This window comes from Centrocercus urophasianus, unplaced genomic scaffold (assembly GCF_019232065.1).
Source record: "Centrocercus urophasianus isolate 14NV4802_14NV808 unplaced genomic scaffold, USGS_Curo_1.0 seq_17, whole genome shotgun sequence".
Classification (NCBI taxonomy): Eukaryota; Metazoa; Chordata; class Aves; order Galliformes; family Phasianidae; genus Centrocercus; species Centrocercus urophasianus.
Window position 1 is genome coordinate 26,624,310 of NW_024884722.1, and position 19,631 is coordinate 26,643,940.

The 19,631-nt window shown below is 46.0% G+C and overlaps 1 protein-coding gene across 1 annotated transcript in view; it reads right to left on the bottom strand.

Moving 5' to 3' along the window:
* ARID5B (AT-rich interaction domain 5B) overlaps window positions 1–12,757 on the bottom strand; it is a 121,580-nt gene extending 108,823 nt beyond the window's left edge. The window contains exons 1-3 of the mRNA XM_042818281.1: window positions 12,319–12,757; window positions 9,623–9,772; window positions 1,071–1,158 (exon numbers count right to left, since the gene is read on the bottom strand). Of these exons, the coding sequence (XP_042674215.1) occupies window positions 1,071–1,158; window positions 9,623–9,772; window positions 12,319–12,757 (677 nt within the window). The remainder of the gene's footprint in view (window positions 1–1,070; window positions 1,159–9,622; window positions 9,773–12,318) is intronic.
* Window positions 12,758–19,631: the final 6,874 nt, after the last annotated feature.

Below are 19,631 nucleotides of genomic sequence, written 5' to 3' on the forward strand. Positions count from 1 at the left end.
GGGAGGGCGGCGGCGAGGCGCGGGGGGGCGGCGGAGGGGCGGCTGCGCGGAGAGAGGGGCGACGGCGGCGTCCCCCGATTTTTGGGGGCCCGAAAGGACGGGCGGGAGCGCTGCGGATCTGACAGGACCTGCGCGTATATGTCTAATATAAAGCCCATTTCCTGCGGCGCGAGGGGCGCTGCTCGGCCCGGCGGGGCGGCCCGCTCCGGGCGCGGGGTGCGGGACCGGGCTGTGCGCTCCCTCTCCCACCACCCAGCATCCCCCCGCCCCCCGGTGCGGGATGCGCGGGGTCCCGGGAGGGCGGCGGCGGGGGGCGGTTATATAAACACCCGCGCGGTGATGCTCCCGCGCCGGGAGGGGACGCGGCAAAAATCGGGGAACATCGCGGGGGATTCGGGGCCGCCCCGGCCTCAACGCTGCGAAAAGCCGAGGGGACGGGAGGAGGGGGGGGGAGCAATACACAAACAAATAAATAAATAAATGGGGTGAATAAATGAATGGGTAAATAAATAAATAATCCAGTGCCCCGTAATGACGGCAGCGGTGACGTCAGCACCGCGCGGGGCAGCAACAAGTGCGGGGCGGGGCGGCACCGCGGGGCCACACGGGTGTGCGGTGCGGGACCCGCGGGGCGCCGATGCGGTGGGCACGCGCGGGCTTCTATTTGTTCATTTGCGCTGTCTCTGGGGGTAGGGCCGCTCCTTCCCACAGCACGCACGCAAGCGGCAGTTTCCATCTCGCACCCCAATCCCTCCGCTCCTGCCCCAGACCGCGGCTGACAGCCACGCGCCGGCACGTTGCGGTGCTACCAGGCGGTCGCACACTGCGGGGCGGCACCGCCTCCCTCACCGCTCTGCCATCGGCTCTACGCGAGTTTCGCCCCTCCCCGAACCGAAATAAACTAAATCCTCGCCTTGTTTATAGCAGAAGTTGAAATTCCGCATATAATCTAAAGTTGGATTTTGTCCTGCGGGTGCTGGGTAACTTCATATGCATATTTTGTAACTTTTCTCCAGCCAAAAGAAACGTGCAAAATGCCGTCATGTTTCTGTGCTCCCCTTGGAACATACCTTGCGCTGAAGCTCCTCATGAGGGCTGTTTTCAGTGGGGAGAGGGAAGAAGGCACCCGGTGTGCAGGGTCAGTGAGCAGCCGTAATGCTGCACCCATGGCAGCACATCATGGGTTACAGAGAAAACGGGATCGGGATCAGACAGAGCGGAGGCTGGAAATGAATACATAAAAACCAAAATAAGACTGCTCCTAATCAACAAAGCCGAACCCCAAAGCATTTAAAGCATCAGTTCATTAAATAACTTCATTTTCGTGCCTTACAATTAAAAATACTTGTGGCTAAGAATGTTGGGAGACGTGAAGCAATTTGAACCAAAGTCTTCTAAACCCGTTTTCGTACTTGGAACGGAACCCAACTGTGATCCAGTCTCAAACCTCATGTTTGCATGCACAGGGGCCAGGGCAGGCAGCAGCATTTGCTGTATTCCAGCTCGGTATTTGCCACTCGGGGCTCTCCCTGCTGGGCTCTGCAGCGGCTGTGGGCACCGTGGGCAGTGGGGGCTGCTCAGGGCCAGCTCTGCACAGAGCAGGGCTGGGGTGGCTGGGCAGTGCATGCCCGGCTGCTGGCCGAGATGCACCTCTCAGATGTTGTTAATTGAGTCTGATGAATTTGGCTCCGGAGGGACCTATTACAGCAAGAATACAAGTGACATCAGAGCCGTAACTCACACGAATCAAGTCCCTGAATTACATCTGAAGGCAATATGAAAATGCACGTGGGACTGCAAACGGTGTCAAATAACTCTGTTGTACCTTATTAATACCACCGAGCTAACAGAAACAGCCATGTTATCACCCTAATGACATTACACGTGTAATGCACACACACACAAGCGGGCTGCGTCACCACAATGCCATCACTCTGCTTGCAGCCTGAGAAGCGTGGTGACAGAGCACTCTCTCAGGTCTGATGGACCCTGGCTTGTGGCAGCCTTCTGCCCGTAATGGAGGCAGAGCTGGGCCGCAGAGCCCCATGGCTGGACACCTTGTTGCCCATCCCGGTTGCCCCTCCTCACTGTGGTCCTGCAGCAAGGCACCAGTCCATCCGCCTGCAAAGCTGCCTTTATCCTGAGCAGCATCTCTCCAGTGGAAATGGTCCTCCGTGCAACCCAACTGTTTATTTTTTAATCGTAAAGCTCGGAAAGGAATCTTGTGTGCGAGGGCTTCAGATGTGCTGTGCTTTATAATGCTGCACGGGGTCATGCACACACATCCCACATCCATCTCCTGTCAGATTATTTACCTCGGCTGCTTTCAGTTAGAGCCTATACACACACACACCCTCACATGGGGGAGCTGCTGTTGTAAATACTGTCCAGAGAATGCCAGCCTGTGTTTGCCCACGGTAGCCCAAGCAAGTTGTGGCTCTCAGTGTGCCAGACCTACATCGATCTCAATACGTGACTGACCTCCTTCCACTCAGCATGCCTCAGCCAGCACGGCATGTCTTCTGCCTTTGGTTTTAATGAACTGTCACTCTGAAGAGGATGGGTGGCCGCCAGTGCTTGGGGAGCTGGGCAGGGAGACCACAGCCCAACCAGGTGAGGGATACCCCGGGCTCACATCTGTTACTTCCAGGACATCTTTGCTTTGCCCAGTGCCCAGAAGCCCCGCGAATAACATGCTGGATTATTCAACCATGGCTTCCAAAGAGCGCAGCTATCTGCCATACCAGAGTCTTTACCTCACCTCCAGCTCCCCCCTTCTCTGCTCAAGTGAGCCCTGCATGCGTTGTTGAAGTACAAGCATCCCCGAGGTCTAACTGTGGTGGATCCAGGCCTCTGGGGATGAGATCTTTTTTTTTTTTTTTTTCAAATCCTCTTGAGAAACAGATGCTTTGGCTCATCTTCATTATACCTACTCTGATTTATTTTAATTGCTCTGGGTATCCGGAATACTACGATTGCATAATCTCATGCATATGCCTTTAAAAGGAAGCTTGGCTGTAAGACCGAGAAGGCAATGCTACATACCAAAAAGGTACTATGCAAAATCTAACTTATTTTGGAAATCATTGGAAAGAGTTCTACTGAAAATTCACGGGAAAACGTATGCCACATTTGAGTGATGATTTTGAGAGGTGCTTTATCTAGCTTTTGGATAGAAAGGGCTCTGAAAATTGCATTCCTCCAAAATCTTCTGCCCTCCATGCCCAGAATGGAAGTGCAGTGGGTGGTAGCGATGCGCAATGGTGTTATGGCCCTGGGGGCAGCTGCAGAGCGCTGTCACAGGACTGCACAGAGTTACCTGAGTGCCACGTCCTTCTGATCTGATGCCATTTCATGAGACACAAATTTTGTCTGCTTGTAAAAAAAGCCTGCACAGGCTTTCTTGCAATTAAGAAAAAAAATAAGGTACTTAATAGTTCGAACTATGGGAAAAAGAGTTTGTTTTGAAGTCATGTCAGTATGTATTATCTGTTATTAATGCATTGCTTTTCTGGAGAGAGATCCATATCTTACAGCTTTCTCTTTCTGCATGTTTTTTAAGTATCTCTCTTTGAACAAATTAATGCCTGCCGTAAATAGTGTCCCTGAAGCCAGTGGGGGAGAACTATGAAAGAATTTAACCAAAAATTTGGGAAAAAAGAAACAAAGACAAAAAATACCTTTGGCATATTGATATGCTTTCCTGTCTTACAGGGAAAGGAAATGCCATGGATTTGGTAGGCTACCTACGCTGTATTCGTTATTCAAAACCATGAGCTGAGGTTTTATCTTGCAGGAAATATATTAGATCCATCCCCAACAGCCCTGCTGTCCACAGAGAAATGTATCTGTGTGACCCGTGCCTCTGGGTGTGCAAGAGGTACCATAGGGGGTGTTCAACTAAATGGGCTTTGCACAACACTGAGATAAGTAAACCCAATAAATTTCACTGGTGAAGGAGGATATCCCTAATCATATCTTATCTTTTCTGGTCTTTAAGGGAAACCATGAGCACTTTTCCCTTCATTTCACTTGTATCATTTGTGTGGAATCAAACTGGATTCACGTTTATTGAAAAGGACAGACCCAGAACTGTAGCCAACACTACCACGAATACAGGTGCTTTGAAAAGGGACATGTAGGGTATCCATGCTAACATTGCTAGTTTTTCCAGAACAACCAAGTTTGTTAATCCCCTTGCAGCAAATCCAGTGCATTCTTAGTGGACCTGTGGCTGCTTTGCACAGCTGGGTCATGGGGACCTTGAGGAGCCCAAAGCTACTGTCCTTGTAGCCTGCAGCACAGAGCTCTGAACTGTGGGCTCTGACCTATGCCTGGGCTTCTGAGCCCCTGCTGCTGGACTCCTCAGAAACCATCACAAGCAGCAATAAGATGTGTTGTGAATGGCAGCAACACCACCATTTAAAGGCTACACCTTTTAAACGCCCACAAATTTACTTCAGGTTCAGAGGCTGTAATGAGATTCTAGTAGGGAGAACGAGCCCACAGAGACTATCAGGAATATTAATGTTATCACAGAAGTTTATTAGTGCCTGCACATCTAGAAGTGCGTAAGGAAGCCCTTTGGGTTTTGTTGCACTATCAGCAATTATCATGAAAAAAAAAAAAGATTTTCTTGCTCCTCCCTCTGATTTGGTTTTGCAAATGAGGCTCCAAGATTTAAGTTTGTGAAGTGTTTTGGTACATCAGTGGAGCAGATGCTTTCCCTGTTGTCTTCTGTATACCTCCATTTCTCAAACAAGAGCTGAGGGCTTCTCCTCTCCTCACTTCTCATAAATGTGCTGCTCCTAGCTCTGCTCCACATGCCTCATGCTCAGGAAGTCTGTAGGTGCTTCTGTCATTGCACAGAATTACAGTAACCCTTCAGAGGTGGGTTCACACACCAGGTTCTTTCACTGCTTCCAAAGCAGCCAGAGCCCTTTGCTTTGTTCTGTTTTGTTCCTGCTTGCCTTTCTGCTGGTGGAAGGTATTGCCACTGCTTGATTTACAGTGGAAGCAATGTGGTCCTGTTGTTTATTCAGATGCCAAGAAGAAATCAGCGATCGGTTTCATAAGGAAAAAGCCAACAAGATGTGAGCACGGGCTCAGGAAATGTGCCCCTGACACACCAGAAATCCTTCCTGTCCCTTCTCTTCTTTTCCTTTTTTATGGGTTAAGGGCTATAAAATCTTGTGCCTGTTATCTGTGCTGAGATCTAATGCCTTGATCAGCCTTTCTGAAAGGTTTGCATTTCTTTAAGCTCTTCATTTGTTTAAAAGGGGGAAAAAAGTCACAGTCATACTGACTGGTGGGATTGGAACCTCTAAGCAAAACTCGTGCTGTGCTGAGCCAGTGGTGCTGCAGAACTGATAAGCTTGGTGCTGGAGGCTTGGGAGGAGGAACGTGCCCAGAGGGACATCCATTTCCCCTGCAAGTGTGGTGCAGGAGGCCTGGCAAAGATGAACCAGACTTTTATAATTCTGTGATTTTCTGACTTCAGAAGGAACCCATCCATTCTTAGTTCCAATGGAGCAGCAGCTTGGGTGCAAAATTTCACCTCTATTTACATTTTGAAAGAAAATATTGAATGCATGCTTGCTCTCAGAATGACCCAACCTGGGATGAGGACTCCTTAGTGGCCGGCCGTGCCCAGGGGAGGAAGGCCCTGCCTTTAGGAAGCAGCAGCAGCAGCTCCCACTCATTCTCACAGGCAGTAGAGGTGCTCCTCTGCTGGGCAGCTCGCCCAAAGCCACGCTGCACTCTCCACCAGGCAGCTCATTCCTTCATCACAGCGGTGCCATGAGCATCTCCCCTGACACAAGCCCATCAAGAGATCTCTCCCTACTACCGGGCAAGGCCTCAATTCGGTCTTGGTTAAACTCCTGCTGCTCGGTGTGCTTTCAAAAGTGGGGTGTATTGCTGATGAGGAGCTCTTGGCTGTTACATTTAATTAAGGATTCTGCTGAAAGTTCTGCTTAAAACAACAAAGCTCGCTGTTCAGAAAAGCATAGGTGATTCCCCCAGAGGTCTGGCCAGCATTCCTCCTCCTATTGTATAACATTATTGATTAATCAAAACTAATGCTCACAGCTGTTGCCTGATGGATAATGGTCTTTGGTGTTTGCCTGCATATAATTATTTACTACTGTATTGATGTTATTTATTTCTTCATTAAGTATTGTTGGCTGTTTAATTATGTGAAACACAACAGCAAGTGTCACTGCTAAAAGCCATGGGAAGGACTGCCCAGAGCTGAAATCTTTTGACCACAAGCTGTAAAAATGAATTTGAAGATAAAAATTCTTCAGCCAACATTTTGAGTGAAGACCACCAAACCGCAAATGCGCTACATGCAATCTGGAGACCAGTGCCAGCGTGCCATGTTCAGAGAGATTTGCGATGCTGATTTGATTGCGTGTGGTAATCAAATTGCCTTTCAGAGTTGTGTTTTGGTAACTCCCAAAACACATAGGAAAGGTCCCTGTCTATTATTCTTGGTAGCTGCATATTTGAAATAAATCAAGAGGAAACTGATTTCCAAGATCTTATACCTGAGCGGTGCCTAACAAAGTGCCTTCCGAAACACAAATTCTGTGCCAAGTTCTGAGGACCTCCCAGGCTACATGTGGCTCTGCCCAGCATCCCATGTCCCCAGCATGGTGGAAAGCTGGGGACACCCTCAGAGCTCCCCCCATGGTGCTCCTTTTGCCCCCTCGCTCTCCATGAGGGATGCAGCATTCCCTCTCCCCTTCCCTCTCAAAAGCACCAGGCAGGTCTCTGCCCAGCCCCTCTGAATCAGGAAGCCAACATCTAATTCTTGGATCCATGTGAGACGAGATGTGCTGAGGATTACTTAGTGCATGACATAAGGCCAACCTGGAACTACTTTTATTTGCCAAGACCAACCCATGAGAATGTGGGGACAAAATCAACATCTTAAATTCTCTCTGGAAACCAAGAGGCAGTCAAGACAAAGCAGATTTAAGACACACGATGGCTTTCAGCAATCTCTAGGTACCAACCGTTTTAAAAGGCAGAAAGATGCATGACTGCAAATGTGCTATTAAAGTACATGGATCTTCTCAGTCTATGAACAAACAGAAGGACTCATGAATCCCACTATAGCTCACAAATCATTGACACACCTACAACATATCCAAAGTCACCTCTGTATCTCCTTAGCCACAAAATAAAAATTCCAGGCAGCCCTCAGCAGGCCCTTTCTCCAGGGCAGGAGGACACATAGCTCTGGCAGCCTTGGTTGGCTATCAGTATGTGTTATTTGGTACCTACTACTCCAGATGTTTCCATACAGACTCCTATATATCTCTTTCTTTCTTCCGAGGTAGTGCATTGAATTTAATGAGGTCTTAGCTACCACTTTATGAAATGTACACAAAATGGCCAGTTGCCAAATCTCTAACCTCCCTGCAGTCTTCTCCTAACACACTGGCCATCATTTTCTCTCTAGGGGCCCAGAAGAGGACTAGACTTATGCCTGGCACAATCATGTCACTTGCACCTGGTCCAATGCACCTCAAACCCAGAGCATGACTCAAGTTTGCTCTGGAGATGAGATTCTCTCCAAACTCTCAATACACAGTGTACACTCACCTCTTACTTTAGACGCATCTGGGAAATACCCCATGCTCTCAGGTAGTGTCTCCAAGGGGGAAGAAGCACACCTGCAGTACCACGTTCACAAGTGCCAGGTGTATGGCCATGCTCAGCTGCACTGTATGGACACTGAAATCAAAGTAAAACAACAGCAGAATCAGGCAGTGCCTGTCAACTAGCGGACATCTTTGTGGCTAGATGCTCTGGTCTCATACTGTAGGTCACTAAAAAAAAACCAACCAACTATCCTAGTGGATTAGTTCCTGCTATCTTCTGCCTCTATTCCCTTTTTTGTTGTTTTTATGGCATCGTGAGTACCACAATGGTGGTTCTAAGAGATAGCATAGGCTTAATGACAGAAGAGAAAATGCAATAGGAAGGCACTGGGAGCAGAAAATACGAGAAAAATAATAAACAGGAGGAGGATAAAAAAAGAAACACAATGGGCCCAGGGAATTTGGTCTCCACTTCCCTCCTTGTTTCCTATCCAATCTCCACGTTTTCATGCATTTCCTCTTCCTAGAGCCAGCTCTTCCTCCTGTGTTTTCAAATGTCACAATCTTTCCTGTATCCATTATGCCCGCATTGCATAGGGCACCATGGGCAGCTTTCCAGCAGAGATGCACAGAATGATGGGGAGCACAGCTAGGATTTTCAAAAGAAAGTAAGGAAATCCTTATGGAGAACTTGGTGAGAATTTGGCACTTGGCACTCTTTTCCTCCTTTGAAAGTCCCACCCTACAGGAACAATCTAAACAAATGTATGCCCCAATGCTGATAAATCCATTTGGAAAGATATCAAAGAAAAGCTTGCTAGGTTTGGAGACCTTTGAAGAAAGGGAAATATCCTGCCAATCTGATGCTGAGATCTATCTCATTCCACCATGTGTTCCAAATCATCAGAGCCCTCCATGGCTCCCCTTCTTCCTCGGGGCGTGGAGGGCAGCATGTTGCCTTGCTGAATAAAGGAATTTGGAGGCCAGGAGGACAGCATTATTTGAGGAAAATTCAAGTGAAAAATTACTTGACCATGGAAGTTGTTACTGTGCCTAAAAATATCTCAGTGACTCAGATTACGGAAAACGGCAAAGCTATAGAGCAAAACCATAGCCTCTTCTCAGCAGTCAGCTGGCTTCATTCACCAGCCTGGCATCTCTTCCCCTTATGGTTTTAATATCATAAGAGAGTTTTTTGCGTTGGGTTTCTTTTTTTTTAAGTCCACAGTAAGTTAATGTTTAATGGATCGCCACGTACTGTTCTTGGTGTTTACATGTTCTCTAACTAACCAAATTTGTAGAGCAAATTAAAAGTCTGTAAGACCAGGACAAGCGAATTACTGATATTTGTTGCTCAGAAACTATCTCCTCGTTCAGTCCTGCATGCCCCCAAAATAAAAGGCTTCAATTACGTTTTCACCTTCCCCAGCAATATCAACATCTCTCACAGTTGCTTGCCAGGGCTGTTGCTCCTTAGCCTGCAACCGTTACGGCTTTGTGCACATATGCTTCCTGTGAATGTGCAACCTTGCAAAGTACCATGGTCCCAGTGTTTGCAGTGTAACCTATTAAACCAGGCTGGCTCAGGACCAGGAGTGCTGGAGAAGCATGGGAGAAGGAAAGGTGGAGACTACAGTGTTGCTGATGCTTTTTTTACATGAATGAGATATGTAGGTGTGGCCCAGTCCTGCCACTGACCAAAATATAAATAGCAAATGGCCTCTGAGTGCACCATTGCCAGCCCTACACAATAGGTAACTGTTGTGGTCCCTCCAGAGGCTGTTACCATGGGGGCCCATGGTCCATCGCTCTACAGGTGCAGGGACCTCTCCTTTTCTCCCAGCACAGGTGATGCCCAGGCTCTTGCCCTTGCTTTCCCCATGGACCTCCCCACAAATAGCTGAGAAGGAAGCCACCAAATCCTTCAAAAACCTGTGGCCCTGATGGGAAAGTCAGGGAGCCTGGGTATACTGCCTTCCCCATGCACACACTTAATATCTACCACTCACTTTGCATGATGTCTTGGGCCTGTTTCTCACGTCTCTGAGATGTTGGTGGCGATGTGAGCTGCGGCTTGTTTCCAGGCTGTGGGAACGCCCCACTACTGCTGCACAGGGCACCTCCAATATCAGCGGGTGCTGCAACAAGCACTGCAGGATCTGGAGAAGCCAACACAGAAAAGGAATGATGCTCATGTTACTGATGGTAAAATTCCCACTGGCTCTGACAGGGCCAGGCCCAGGCCCTTGTGTTTTCCCAGGCTCATGAGGATTTTACATTCTGAATTTCAAATGATAGTTTATTTCTGGCTGACCTGTTTGGCTTGAACTGTTCTGTGTTTTTGACTGTTGGACTTATTTTTAATCTACAGTATTAGTACACAAATGTAATCAAGAACAAAATGTTACCGATGTGGAGTTTTGTTCCTACCCGCTCCGATGAGCTGAGCACTTTAAGTTCCCCAAACCTATAGGAATCTGCCTGCGCCATCTGACTCCCTTCAGAGCAGCACTACGTTCCTTGTGCTGCAAATATACAAAGGGGAGGAAGAGGCAAACATGATGTGCATCGGCCACAACTCTTGCTTACAAGAAATGCCACAGAGTGGATTTTAACAATTAACATTCCAGATGGGTAGGCAGCTACAGAGAAAGCTCATCGGTGTTTTGGTTTGGCTTTTTTTTTTTTTTTTTTGGCTAAAGAAACTTCTCACACACGCATGCATTTGAGTCATTTTTTGCCATTTGATGTCAATAGCAGGCTGTGACATTCCTCTGTGTTATGTTTTTCCTCCCTGCTATTTGAAGAACGAGATTTTATCTTTCTTCCCATCCCCCTTCCCCCACTCCATGCCTATTTTCCTAAAACCTGCCTTTCGGGTCAGCGTGCTGCAAGAGATTAATTTTACACTGCAAGAAACAGCGAGCAGGCTATTTCAGCTCTGACATCTGAGAAGTCTGTTATAATACTGCAGTTTCTCTAAATTAAATATTAGGAAAAATTAAACCCAATTGTGGTTCGTACTCCTATGGAAAATATTTCTGTTCAAAACAGCCCCTCCACGCTACACGACCAAAGTAACTACAAGCACAATAAATATGCAGCAAGTTACCAGATTATTCAGGTTTTAAGGCTTATAACTAAAAGTGGTTTAATGTTTCATGCCTAATAATAGATTGCTCCTATCACATTTCTAACCTTTATTTCTACCAGCTTTGAAGTCCAGCCATATAAAGGCTGTTTGTAGAACCACACGAAAGTTAAAGCAAATATTACTCAGAGTGATTCATACGAACAAGAATTTGCAATGAAGGCAGAGGGTTTTTTGTGTCTATATCAAAGGAAATGAAATGTTTGCAATATTTTCCAGTTGATAAATGCATTAAAACATTTTAGTTGTGTAGTATGAACATTGCTGACATAAACAGACTTTGACCTGAAACAGATTGTATTAAGCTCTGTGGGGGAGGCGGCATTAAAAAAATAAAATAAAAAAAAATATCCTAGATTTCAAAATCTGCCACAAGGTCACTGCAATCCTTAATTAGCTGAATACATTAAGAGAAGGCTGGAACACAGACTCTAAAGAGAGCAAGTGTATGTTTAATCCTCTGTTCTTTGCTTACAGATTACCCTTTCAGAATGAGTAACCTTATTTTCTTTTTAAATATCTATTTACCTTTTTGAGCTTTGCATAGCAAAGCAGGTTTGGTTTTTTTTTCCTTCTCTGTTGCAAAAGAAATTAATTTGTAGCTAGTTGCTATGCATTGGCAGGATTTCTGCATAAAGAATGTAAGCCATCTATCTTTGTATTCAAGATATAGTTAATCTGGCAGTTAAAATACTTTGGAAACATTTTGATGACTTATCTGGAAAAGTAGCTTTGCATTTTCAAAGAAAACTCAGAACTGTATTGCGAGGGGAAGATAAAAGATATATGAAGTGTTTGTTCCAAGCGATACTATTCATTTAAAGATCAGAATGTGACCCCACCCAAGCAATTATTGTGGAAAAACAAGACAAAAATCCTCATACAGCTTTCTGACACAGTCTTTATTTGGGAAACAAAATAACTATATTACGGTTATAGCCTAATGGATTGCAAGCTGTTTTATTGGAGGCAGCTGAATCCCGTTTAGCATAAAAAAGAACTCTGTTTGCTATCAAGAACACATTTACATTAATATGACTTTGACAAAGTAAAATAAAATCGCATTAAGATGATGTAAGTAGATAAGACAATGAAATCTCTGTGAGATAGTTTTGGCACACCAATTAGAGTCAAGTCCCTACAGGAAAGGAGCATATTTTTACACCGAGTATCCATGTGCTTTTAAGTTGCAGAGCAGCCAAAATTAATTCCACGCTTAAAATATTTCCAGCAAGGGAAAAAGAGTTTATTATTATCTTTATTTTTCCTTTGAAAAGGTAAAAATTCTGATAAACTGCATTTATATTTGCAATAACACAAACACGTTTTGTTCTCCGCACCAGTCTGTAATCATCTTGATTATTGCGAGGGACTTTCCAATATAGAGCAGCTGAAAACAAGGTTTTAGATTACATGGTAATTTAGGAATGCATGAAAAGCCAAGCAGTCCCCATAATGGAGCGCTGCACAAACTCCATGGCTTTTACAGCAAAACATAACATATGTTTTGTGATTCATTCAGATGATTTTTGGGGTTTTCGGGCAGGGCTGTACCAAAGCGCACCGAGTGCTGTCCTGCATTTGGGAGCCCCACCGCTCTGACAGCCACAGCCACCCCAACACCTGGAAGGCTCTCCTTCTGTATGGTCACTGAAAGCAGGGCGGTGATGGATGGCGATAATGCTGCGGGTTTATGACTAATCGGGCCTTCGCAGCCCCGGCGTTTCCTTTGGAGCTGAATTCCCATATTCCCCTCGCAAGGTACGCACGGTGCTGCGTGGCCGCCAGTCCCAAAGGCGCTGCACCTGGCACAGCCCCGGCCCGTGTCCCCTCGGCGCTGGACGCCAGGTGTCCCCACCTCGCTGCGCTGCTGCCGCAGAGCGACCGCAACTGTCCCAGCGCTGCGTGTTCCATCGCCTCCGATCCGCCTGTTGCAGGGCTGCGTGCGCAGGGAGAACGTGTGTGCTCGCAGATATCCCTCAGCCGGGCTCATATTTTATGTTGTCACTCGATATGCCTCAGCCGGGCGAGGCAGGACTTTGCGGAGTTTGAAATAATCCAAATTCAATCACTTTAAAGCTGCTACAATATGCAAGTCCTGGCAGCCGCTTTAAATTAATGGAACATCAGATGTGCTCTGATCCTTTCAATTTCCTTGGGCAAGGGAAATTCGGCAGCGGTGGTGGGGGAACATCAGGCTATCAGCGAAACGAATGTCAGCTTTTGTCCGCTGATAGAAAACGCAACCAGCAAAAAGAGACACCGTATTTCTTGCTCCGTAATTAAAATGTATTTCTCTGTGCAGAAGGGATTATCTCAGTGTTTTGGACAAGCGAACACCGCGTGACCTGATCCATACGGACGGGCACTGCCATCAAACCAAAACACAACGTGGCTTCTTATCTGGGGCTTTACAAACACAATCAGGTATTTTTGTCTGAGTGTAGGTATTTGTTTTCTGTGCCTGCTGGCAGGTATATCAGTACAAATAGCAGAACACCGGCCGCCAAAGCCCAGTCCCAGGGCAGAGATGGGATTTTGACAAGAGCTGGAAAAAAGAAATCTCCATGGCAAGCCCATGCAAATTGCCTTGGTTTGGGGTTTACTTTGTAAGTGCAAACATTCATCAGGTTTGTCAGAAGGGCTGCAGACCTGAGAACCTTTTGATCAAACCTTGGCTGTGTTTGGAGGAAGCCTGCGCTGGAATATGTTTTTCAAGATGCAGTTCAGTGGCTTCGCTTTTGAAACACAAACAAGCCCAAAAATTCAAATCAGGGCTCTGAACCTTTGCACGGGTGTTCATGGAGCACAGTTTCACTGATACATAGGGCTTATCACCAGGGCTGTGTCCTGGCTGCAAGGGCACGTGCTTCATGAAGTCTCTTTTCCTGAAACAGTATGATAGCAGCTGTCAGAGTTAAATTCAGAACAAGGTATCTTTTTAATTCTGATTTTTCACTTATTCGATTTATATGAGGAGAGCCTGGCTGCTTCTGTGCTGAGCAGGGCTCGTGTTGCCAGACAGTATGTTTTAAGTTATTTTTAAAACGCTGCCTTTTGAAGGCTCTTAAATCCTTTGATGTAAATGAAAATAAAATCATAGTTTGGAATCTAACAGAGACTTTTAATCTTGATCTTAAAAGTGTGAATCATGCTACAGCACAGAGTAAAACTACTTTCCATCCTTTGCATTCACCTTCCATGCGCATGCTGATATTTTGATATTTATGGGTGGCAATTAGGGATCTCAGGTAGTCCCAGGTGCCTTGTGCTAAGCTCTGTGCACAGCTACTGCTGACAGCCTATGGATGAGATTTCCTCGAGTCTTACTCATTTAAATATGACATTTGAAGCGAGCCTGATTAAAACCAAGCTGAAACAAAATGTCTCAACTTCCACGCATGTAACGTTATGGCAACAAAACTTGGAACGATTACTGTCTTGGAAGAGCAGAACTAGTGGTAAAGTAGTGGTGTTGCAATAAAAAGGCAGAAAAACTCCTGTAGCCACCATTGAAAATCCAGCCATTATCTTCTGCCAGAGCTGTGGCCAAGCCCAGAGCAGAAGCCCAACTGAGTGGCTCCTGCAGATTAAGAGTAAGAACACATGATAAAAATGTGAGCATTTCAGCTGATTGTTCTTCAGACACTATTTGGAAAATAGCATCCCTACCTCAAGCTTCCATCAAGCAGGGTTAGCAGCTGCCAGATTGTTCATTTGGGATGGATATTAAGCAGGAGCAGCAGACACCAAATCCCATTGGGTTTTCCAGTGGTCTCCAAAGCAATGTAACAGTGAAGTCATCTGGGGATGCTCTCCTCAGGCCAAAGTGCTCCCCCTAGATTCTCCCGCAAGCCAACTGCCTGAGAGCTGCAATGGTGCAGCATGGCTGATGGCAGTCAAATATGCTGGGGGCCTTCATCCCAATGGGCATTCCAAGAGCTGCAGGGAAGCTGTTCACAGCCCATGAGCACCTTTCTGTGAGCATGGGCATGATGTGGTGGGAAAGGGTACTCGGCCCTGGAGGTTGTGCCATGGACATTGCCAGATTGCTCTTATATTCCAGAATCCTGCCATGGTTTTTGTCCCAGAAAAAGAAACTATGACCAGCAATAAATGAATCCCAGTGCTGACACTTATAAGTTGCACAGTCTGCTCCTGTTCAGTGTGAAGAAAACTCACAATGCATTCTATAGGTACATCTGCCAAAAGACCATGACAAAAATCAAGTTCGTCCTACCTGTATGCACCAAGCACGCAGCTCCATGTCTAGATCCTTCTGGATTTCAAACTCTTCATGAGAGCCAGTGGAGTTTTTAGGTGAAGAATGTCAAGATTTGTCCCTAAGTAAAAAGTGCCGACTTAATAAGACAGCATGATAAAGTTCCCATTTACTGCACACAACAGTCAAGATATTCAGACTTCTTGCTCTCACTACAGTTGTAATTCAGTTTCCTCGTGCATACATAATAGTTTTATCTATTCTGAATGGGGTTATCTTTAGTTCCTTAACAAGCCCATATAATTCAGCTGTCACAGTTTCCATAAGAATAGTAACTTGGAATTTCCTGCCTTTAATTTGGACTAACTCCTGTCTACAGCACTGCATTAATGATGTTTCCAATGTGTGGTGTGACTATGAAATCAACCATTATGCATGTTACATAGATATTTATAATGTTCAAGTACCACTTGTAGAGGTAACATCTCAAGTAGTGTAAGCATCCCATCTTCACAACTCCAATAGCTCCAGTTCAGCTGCCTCATCCCTATTGCAGGCTTTGCAGCTAGGCTCTCCTGCAAAAGCAGCAGACTCAGCCAATGTGAACCTGCCCCAAGTCTCTTCCCTGTCATGGGGACAGTTCCTGTTGCTGCACTACAAGAAAATGTGGTTCTTCTGACAGAAGCACCTCCTGATGCACACAGCAGCACCTCACCTGCCACAGAAGCACACTAAGGGAGTGTATGCAGTCAGGCCCATTGCACTGAGCTGTGCCCATTCCCAGGGATTTCTACTATTACCTCTATTTTGTACAGAAACAAAACAGGACATTTAGTGGTTGAGACCTGAGGTTCCCAATTAGCGTGCTGATAGATGGCTGTTTTTACTTTTGCTTCCCTTACTCTAGGGCCATTCATTCAGGGTGCTCTATTTTATTACACAGAACCACTTGCCTAAAAGCTCGCCTACGAGCTTTTTTTTTTTTTTTTTTTTTTTTTTTTGGAGTGCATTGGTTTGTTTAACCAGAAACACTACCTTTTCCTAAAACATTGCTCCAGAGTTTCACCATGTTTTGTGGTATCAAATAAGACATTTGGTTCCCCTGTGCTCATATTTGGCTGTTACCCTGTATTTCAGGAGACCAACAGCTTGTCAGAGAAGAGCAACTGTTCTTCAGAGAAGAGCAGGTATTATCTCTCCCTTGCCTCAGGGCTCTTCCATCACATACCCACAAGGGCAAGGAGGGGCATCAGCACACAGCAGAAGGCAAAGAACATTCAGGATAAGATGATCTAGTGTGAGGTGTCCCTGCCTGTAGCAGGGGATTGGAACTAGATGATCTTAAAGCTCCCTTCCAACCCAAACCATTCTATGATTCTATGATCAGCATCAGCACAGATGCAAGCAGGGCAGCATCAAACAAAGACCCACTAAATCTCCCTTTCTAGATTTTCTCCCTGTAAGGTGCAGGTGCCAAAACAGGTGTGTACGCTGAACAGTCCAGTAGCAACATATTGTTTCATTCCCCTTCCCCTGACTCCATATCATAGAATCATTAAGTTTGGAAAAGACCTCTAAGATCATCTAGTCCAACCATCAACCCATCACCACTATGCCTACTGAACCTTAGCCTTTTCTCATGTCTAAGATCTTCTAAAATGTTGACTATTCTCAAGCTATGCAGGTCCTAATTTGCAGGATGAGGAGAACTGGAAGTGAAAAACTAGGCCCACAGAGGGCAGAATGGGTGACTTCCAGTATAGCTCCAGGGCTATGCTCCCTCGCTGGCTGCAGGCTGTCTTCCCAGGTAAAGAGAGAGCTGGAGCCAGAGCAAGAGGCTCAGGGCTATCTGGGCAGAGACAGCATAAAACCATCTGCCATTTCAGGAAGGATCTCAACCTGAAGCCCACCATTGTTACGCTGCTTACAGGGAATGGCTCTCACCCATTTATCTCCTGTTCACTTGTGATCAATGGCCTTCTGGAAAAACGGCATCAATAATGAATAAGCAGCAAATGCTGTGCTCCGTCTCTCCAGCTCTGGCTCTAACAAAGACCATCAGGTGGTACAAATTACTTCACCTTACTCATGTTGATTTTTACCAGCTGGGAATTTGGCCTGCGTTTCATCTGATTCAGGAGAGAAACAAAACATACAGTATCCTGGCTGAACTGACAACAAAGGTAGATCCCCAATTTCCACAAGATGTGGCTGCAGGGGAATCATTGTCTGTACTGACCAGCTGTATCTGGGCATAGTGAGGCTGCTGCAGGGCTGGTTGGGTATCGTGTGAGCTTTGGCACAAACTCTGCATGAACCAAAGCTTCCTGAAGAGCCTGCAAGAAGGTGCAGAAGCCTGTCCAAGGCTGAGGAGTGCCAGTGACACAGCAGATGCATACGCTTCTAAGAATACTGCCTGGCAGCCTGGCACTGGTGAGTGCTGGAAGCTGCATTGCACGTGTACACACAGCCACTGCTATCATTAGAGCTTCACTGCTTTGGCACCTCTTCCTAATTTACTTAATTTCTATTTATACCATCCTGTTTCTGTTTTGAGCCTTTATCAGATGCCGACGTGTTTTTTGCAGAGCCAGACTTTGGAAGGGGACTGTGGAAAGGAATCATTGAAGGAGCTTAAAACATAGAGCACTTGTAAGGGCCGTTCCCAACCTAGCAGTGTCCACTGCTCGTGGTACAGAGGTCACTTAGCTGCTTTTCCCCAGAGCTCTCCTGTCTGGGACAAGCCAGTCCCTGTGTGCTTGCGGAACAGCAGGACAGTCTGTGAAGGCACTCTGAGAACAACCCAGCCTTGCTGCCAGAAGGCCTTGGCTTTCCACACGTGAGTCTGAGCCTCTGTTTTCCAATGAGGTTTGCAAATCAAGGGAGGCCAATAACCACAGTGTAATATTGCTCCAGCTCCATCTCAGGGGTAGTGGCAATTGTGCTCAACCATTCAATGGTTCTGAAATAAATTGCCTCGTTAGAATCGTCATACCACAAACATGGGGGTAACACTTTGTTTCCTTTGCCTCCAACTGTGACCCAGTGATATGTTTGTCATGGCTTGGCAGGAGGACACACAGTGCTCCCGGGGAACAACTTCTAGGAAAACGCTATGTACGATTTGCCTGAGCTGCACTGATTCAGCAGTTACAGCTCAGGGCTCAGATACAAGTAGCAGATCAGAAGAACACAGCTGTTGATGTTGACATGTTGCTGGCCTTATGGAATGATGACAAACAACTGGAAATGCATTTGATGAACTAGGGGATAGGAATAAAGTAAAGAATTTCAGGCTTGCTGGAACATTGCAAACAAAAAGGCAATCAACTGAGGACATCAAATTCTTCCTTTGCAAATCATTTGTAGATCTTTCACTGCTTCTTACAATGGGTTTCAGAAGGACACACATGGCAAGGCCGTAAGCTTCAGAGCTGGCCAAGCCTGCACAGACCCATTGTGAAAATCTCACCAGAGGGCAAAAATGTTTAAGATGGATGTGCATCTTCAAGCAGGAGAAGAGAGATGAAGAACTCTTTCTCTGTTTGTGGATAACTGAAAAGATGAAGAATAGCTTCAGGAGGAAATCCTCCTCTCGGAGGAGCTCGCTTTCCTTTCTTCCTCCCCTGAATAATGACACCCTTAGCAAGTCCTCCTGCAGAGCAGTCCCAGGCTCCAGAGCACTCTGCTCCCGACACGCTTCTGTTTCAAAGGCCATGTGGGCACTGAGAACTGCAGGACATCCTCACAAGCCAATTCTCAGGAAGCACCAAAGGCTCATCTCAGAGCTGCCTTAAACTGGGGAGCTTATGCCCGTATTTCAGTGGCTCCTAATGTGGTACTCTGCCATAAGCTTTATTTGTTGCTATTCTGAAGAAAGATTTTGTTCAATACAAATGCCTACTTCATGATGACATCATCTAAGACTGGAAAAAAAAGCACAGCCTGGAGTAGTCAGGCATGTGATGATGTATAAATAGCACTGACAGAACAATATTACTCTATTGGTACAGCTAAGATAAAAATAGCAAGATGCTGATTCATCTGAGCTATCAGTGAGAGGGATGGCAGGAGGTTTAGCTACAGTAAACCTTCTCAGCTGAAAGCATGCTGCTTCACCATGAATCAGCTGCTCAAATCTTTCATTCTGCTCGGAAAAGCACCTGTCTCTTGCTGCTCCAGTCCTCCATTATTGAACATGTGACATGTGGGGCCTGAATTTTCTTCTGTTTCCCTTATGCTGAAGTATGCTGCAGTTAGAAAGGCTTTATAAGCTAGTAGGAAATGCAGAAACATTTCTCAAACTGCCTGCCGGATGCTTGGTGACAGCATGTTTTGGTAGTAGCAAGGTTTGATAGTATTGTTCACAGCTTTTTCTACTTTGCCTTTATTTAGAAAAACAAGCAAGGAATCACTGCTTCAATAAGCCTGGAAATGCTGAGCCATGTTTGCCACACCTCTGCCTCTACAGGGACTGGGTCCTCCTGTGGGTTTCAGTAAGATGCTTGCAAAGTCAAGTACACATCCACAGATGGGGTTCTTTCCAAACCTTTCAAGTGAAAGAAAATGAAGCCAAGCTTAGAAATACAGGAATTCAAGAAAAAAGTGAACACAAGATTGCTGATTTCCTCCTTGAAACACATCA